Source organism: Centruroides sculpturatus, unplaced genomic scaffold (genome assembly GCF_000671375.1).
Source record: "Centruroides sculpturatus isolate CEXI.00-Female unplaced genomic scaffold, Cexi_2.0 scaffold600, whole genome shotgun sequence".
Lineage (NCBI taxonomy): Eukaryota > Metazoa > Arthropoda > Arachnida > Scorpiones > Buthidae > Centruroides > Centruroides sculpturatus.
Window position 1 is genome coordinate 75906 of NW_019384814.1, and position 6078 is coordinate 81983.

General features: G+C 34.3%; 1 protein-coding gene across 1 annotated transcript; it reads right to left on the bottom strand.

The window, feature by feature from the left end:
- Positions 1 to 813: 813 nt before the first annotated feature.
- LOC111629830 (disintegrin and metalloproteinase domain-containing protein 10-like) lies at positions 814 to 3920 on the bottom strand. The gene is made up of 4 exons (XM_023373740.1): positions 3128 to 3920; positions 2023 to 2681; positions 1397 to 1955; positions 814 to 1332 (listed from the first exon to the last, which is right to left on the bottom strand). Exons 1-4 carry the CDS (start codon positions 3772 to 3774, stop codon positions 918 to 920), a joined length of 2280 nt encoding a protein of 759 aa, XP_023229508.1. The 5' UTR covers positions 3775 to 3920; the 3' UTR covers positions 814 to 917.
- Positions 3921 to 6078: the final 2158 nt, after the last annotated feature.

Here is a 6078-nt window from a genome sequence, read left to right on the forward strand (position 1 = left end):
GCTGCACGGAGACGGAGACAACCGTCCACTTCTGGCTACAATGCACTCAGTACGCAGCAGCCCGCCACGATCTGGGAGAGGCATTGCAAGTAAATTTGAACAATGATAGTACGCTGCTTTCTATGTATGATCCATCGAATAAGATCGCTCCCCGCCATCTCGTGTTGGAACTAGAAACCTGCGTCACTCGAACCGGACGTTTCAAGTGACCAATGAGTGAGTGCTCGTCGGAGAAAGAGCCTAAGTAGTGCTAGACTGTCCATATAAATATAGAAGAAGCTCGGGGGAGCGATTAATCAGGACGTCAATCGGTAGTTGTGTGTTCTAAACAACAAATTTGAAGTAAAAGTTTGGATAGAATAAACGAAATTAATTGTGAGATCTTACAAAGGTTATCCCTATCCTGACCACCCCGGCCGCCCCATAATGGGTTTGTCAAAAGAGGCACTCTTAGTACCCACAGGGCGGGGAGAGTTAAGAAATGCCCTTTATCCTGAATCCGCGCCTGCTGAAGAGGAGGAGGTCGTGTTGGGATGACTCGGAAATTTAGCCTATACCATCGTCGAAAAGTTGGTCTTCGTGGCGTAAACCTTCATTGAATTGAACATAATGTGAACATTAACTATAAAATTGATGAAAATATAATTTAAAATATTTACTATTAATGTATTCTTTAAATATCTACAATAAAACAAATGATTTTTTTAAGGGAATCAAAAAAGATTATTTGATTTTTATTTGGGAAATGATGAAAACTCTCATAAATTGATAAGATAATTTTTGTTATCGATCTATGTGAGTATTACCTTTGTTCTACGATGCTTTTTACGAGAATTTCATAAGACACACACACTAAATTCGTATTTACATACGCACAAATGTTTTAATTTAGATAATGTAAATAGTTTTTAAGATAGTCACTGTCTACAAGAACATATGTAAATTACTACTATGAATACAAAGAGTATAGGCAATGGTAAGAAGAATGGCCAAAATTTGTATATAGTGGAATAATTAAGTCCCCTCTCAAATTTGCGAGGCCCCGAATCGGGAGGTGATCTCGGAGGAAAAGGGGGGTATTGCGGCGGTATTCTTGGTGGAGGAAAAGGTGGATACTTTGGCGGTATTCTCGGTGAAGGAGGCTGTCTTGGAGGAAACCGAGGTGGTTGTGTTGGAAATGACCGCGTTGCTCTCGGACGTGTATACCATGGTCGAAAAGTTGGTCTTCGTGGTGTAAACCTTGGTCGAATTGTCTGAAATCTTGTTGGACTCCGTGTCAATCTGGGCGGAAAACGCGTTCCTTCGGGTGCGTCTCTCGAACACGTTCCATTGCTTTTCAAAAATAATAATAATTTATATATTCTAAAACAAAAAATAAACATTAAATTATACTTACCTTCTGCATTTTCCTCTATTGTAATTGCAAGGCGTTCCGTGAAGCTTAAAATATCTTCCATTTGAAACTCTGATGTTTAAATCTAGAACGGAATGGCATGTGTTGGAAGTATCCAAACAGCAAACATGGCATTCTTTCCCGCTCAAAACGGAACATTCGCAACTTCGCAAGTTGTTATCGTTACAAACGTCGCTTCTGCAAATGCCAGAAAAGCACGTACGAATAGATTCCATACATGGTGTACCATCAGGTACAAATGTTTCTGGACAAAATGACGAAAGTCCATCACACATAGAAATTCTTTTCCGGCAAGGAAGATTGATAAAACATAGAGTTTGGGCTTCCGCCGAAACAATTTTACAATCATCTGTACAGCACTGTCCTTCACGAGGACTACACTGGACTCCTTGGCTTTTCTTAATGGTACACTCATCGTAGGATCCCGGTGGAACGCAACATTTATCTAAAGTGTTACATTGCTGGCCGCAGTCGCACTCTTCTCCGTCTTCTGTTATCGAATTTCCGCAGACAGCAGTTGTTTGCTTTTTTAAACAACGACCTGTGCCAAAACAAAAAACAATTTAGCGACAACTTAAAATATAAACAATCGTTATTATTATTCTAACCGTTGGCGATGATAACGTCCTTCATCATTTTTCGGCTGCACGACGAAAATACCCAGTTGTTGCCTTTATCACCATGTGACACAGATGGATACATGATATAATTGCCAATGGAAATTCCAGGAGAACAATTTGGATCATCTACTGGATCATGTTTGCTTCCAAAACTGTGCCCAATTTCGTGGGTTGTAGCTAGAGTCACTTTCACCGCAGGTAAAACTTGACCCGAGTTACGTATCGTGATAAGATTATTATTGACGCTTTGACCACGTAAACGTGAACAGATTCCTCCAACTCCTCTAGGAGATGGCACAAAAGCTTTCCCAATCACCCCACCATCGAAGTCTCTGTGAGCGAAAGCAACTAACAGACATTGCCGTTGATTGTACGAGGTCAACGATCTAAAAACGGTATCACTATTGCTGCTGTTTTCTTTCAGTGGATAACCCGGTTGATTTTTATCTTCGAAAATGGAGATTTTATTTACAAGGAATCCTATGCCATCTGCTACTAAATCATTGTCCACATCGGTAAAACGAAATATTTTATCGGCTAATTTCACATGATATATCATTGCAGCGATGATACTTGAGCGATCGTTTTTCTTATAGGAAGAAAAGGTATGATCCGCAAGAAGTTCTAATTCACATTTTAAATTTCTTCTGAAAAATAAAAACATAATAGGATCAGTTTTTTCCGCCCTGTGGGCACTAAGAGGACCTTTTTAGCAATATTGTTGTGTTGTTCGCCCGACCTACAGTAAGGCGGCCGGGTAGAGAGGGACCAGAATAGCCGGATGAGCTACCTTCCGAAAAATTCTGTTTTTTCGACCCGTCCGGATCCGATCGCGGATGCCTCAGGTCGGTAAACTGCAATCTTAACCGTTCAGCAATCTGGCCGTCGTTGATTCCACGTTGGGAAGCTCAATAATTTTTTGTATGTAACTGTCCCAGGATATCTCGTGTCTCGTCGCTCTGGTCGCCCCAATTGTGAGCCTGACCGGACCCATAATGGGCATGGAAAAAGAACTCACAGGGCAGAAAGAGTTACAATAGAAAAAAATATATTTTGTGTAATATATCTGAAACATTAAAAAATATTCACTTACTCGATCTCCATTGATTCAGTCTGTAATATTTCTGAAACATTAAATGGGTGAAAATGCATTTCTTCAATAGAAACCGTGTCATCTGCGGTTCTTGAATGTTCCCGACAAACATGTTTACCATCCTGGAATTTGCAACCTACAGGCAATACGTCTTTTTCTTTATAGATCATGACTTTATCCGCGTAAATTTCATCTTTTAGATGAACAGAAGCCGGTTCGAGGTAATAAATTTCTTCACCCGTATCGACTCGCCCAGTGAAAATGCCACCATCAAAGTATCCATTGACTAATGATCTACTCTCCCCCTCAATAATTCCTTCGAAAATGGAGGAACCGAGGACGTTACGTGGATACATTTTGATAATCTTATTATTTTTGTGTATGAATACCATACTGTGGGGAGTAAAAATAGACCTGTCTTCCAGCAAAGAAAGCCTGAATGTCCTTCCGTAAGCATAGAACTGGACAGAAATATAATGCTTACTTAATCGGAGAGGCTCTGGTATATTCTTATTTCCAAAATCGGTGTTTACTTCAATTACATTATATGATCGGATCAAATCAAGATTAGGATGAATGGAGGATTTCGAATGAATATTAATAACGGAAATATACAGAAAAGATATAAGATTCAGAACAGAATGCATTTTCTGAATTCGTATATTTTTCAGTTACATTCGATTTTTCAAAAATTATCTTCTGCAAAAAAGAATTGGAACAATTTTTTCCAGATTCGTAATGTAGTATATTGTCCTTGGGCAATTCCATTGCGAATCCGACCGAACCCAGAATGGACTTACCAAAAAAAAAAAATAAAAAAAAAAAAGGCTCAGTGCCCACGAGACTGAATGAATTTTTAAAAAAAGTCTTTTCGTTTATATAACACAATAAATATCAATTGTACAANACATTTTAAAACATAAAGCAAGGACATCAGGATGGGGATATGATAAAATACTCTGTGCATCTGCAGTAATGATTATTAGACTCCCTAGTATAAACTTGTTGTTTTTATTTAAACACCAGTTCAATATACAAATTATGCTGAGTATTAATTCAATTACTATAAATTATGTTGAATGACAATGTGTTTTTATCTTATTTTTTATTAAAATTTTTTGATATATGGATTAAATAATTAAAATATATAACACTAATATTATTTACAAATAATTATTATTATGTAAAAAAAAAATATGAAGTGTGTCAGAAAGTAATGCAAAATGTCAGGGTTGAACTACTTAAAGACAGTCAGGGGTACAGCCTTAATATATTGTATATATAAGTTAGATAGAGCATATCAGATTCACAAACTTAATAGAAGAAATTACTCCAATCATTTCTCAGAGATAAGCTTGATGTAGGAAAACAATATGATAAAAAAAATTTCCCCCTCTTAAAGTATCATTGTCTTTCTCAGATATCTTTTTATATAAAATAATAATAAAACTAATAATTTTTAAAGAGGAAATGTCATATAATCTTTATATAATATGTAATATTAAAATTACAATGCATTTATTGTGAATTCAAAAGTTAGAAATATGTATTTTTTAAAAGAACAGAATACTATATGGTCGACCATTAAAGTATGAACTATTAAAATGCTCTCTATTTATATTCTTGAATATCATTTGCTTTTTCTGCTTATCAGTTTTTAAACATGTTAGCAGCTCCAGTTATATATTTAGAATTTTATCAGAGCAGAATTTAATTGCTGAATAAACTAAAATAATTGCATCAAGTTTTATTTGTATTAGCATCAGTTTTTCTTATGGGATTTTATGTTTCATTAATATCCAGTGCTTAGAAAATTTTCATCATCCATTTGATTTTAAAAAATAATTTTATTACAGTGAAAATTTCAGTATTTTTAAATATTAAATACTAATTTTAATATTTTCAAATAAAAAATTAGATGAGATAATCAAAACTATGAGCCAAGAGTGAAGAAAGTATTCTGAAAATGAATAATAATTACTTTACTCAATATACAGTTCAAATTAACATTAAATCAATGCTATCCTTTACCACACAATAATTATAATTATATAGCAATCAGAAATACACTGTGGCCATAATTAAAGCTTCCCTATTCCAAGCATTCTGTAGCTGTAACCAATAAGCAGATTGACACTAAAATTTGTATACAGATTATGCAAAGGATGTGAAAAAGGATTTTACAAAAAACATTAGTTAAAACTTCCACTAGGGGGCACTTTGGCATATATGATTTATCAAGGAAATGTAACTTTTTCAGATTTAAAGGATCATATTACACTGCAAATGCAAAGCATCACTGAAGAGCAGTGGCAGTCAACTGTTCATTGCCTTCAAATTTTATGCCTGAACAATGGGGCATTGAGCAACATTCCTTACATCGGTAAACAGCCTCTGCAGAAGGCATGTTTCTTCCAGAACAAATAAATGCATTTTTGTTGTTTTGTTTCCTTTATTTTTCTGTAAAGTACCCCCTAGCAAAAGCTTTGAATTAATTTTTTTTCCCCTGCATCCTTTGAGTAATATATATATAAAAATTTTGATGTCAATCTGCTTATTGGTTACAGCTACAGAATAGAGTGCTCTGAATAAGGAAATTTTAATTATGACCACCGTGTGTATTTATTATCAAAAATAATATTATTTCTAACAGCAAACAGAAAACAATAATTTATAATAAATTAACAAATTAAATTGTTTTCAATAATGAAAATCAAACAGATCTTTATTATTATGATAGATTATTATGTTAGTAATATTTACAGATTATGTTAATAATGCTTAAAAAAACTGGAAATAATATATTAGATAATCATTTATTTTAGTAACAACTGATACTATTATAGACATAAGTTTTAATCAATAAATTAAATAAATTTTAATTTTTGAAACTATTTCCCATTTATTTGATAAGTTGTTAGAAAAATTTTAGACTTTTATATAATAAAAGT

Bases quoted from the DNA above. Each gene is read 5' to 3' on its own strand.
- LOC111629830 (XM_023373740.1), bottom strand. From the start codon at position 3,774: ATGCATTCTGTTCTGAATCTTATATCTTTTCTGTATATTTCCGTTATT. The intron at 2,682-3,127 runs GTAAGTGAATAT...TTTATTTTTCAG, and splicing joins ACTGAATCAATGGAGATCGA to AAGAAATTTAAAATGTGAAT. The intron at 1,956-2,022 runs GTTAGAATAATA...GTTTTGGCACAG, and splicing joins GGACGTTATCATCGCCAACG to GTCGTTGTTTAAAAAAGCAA.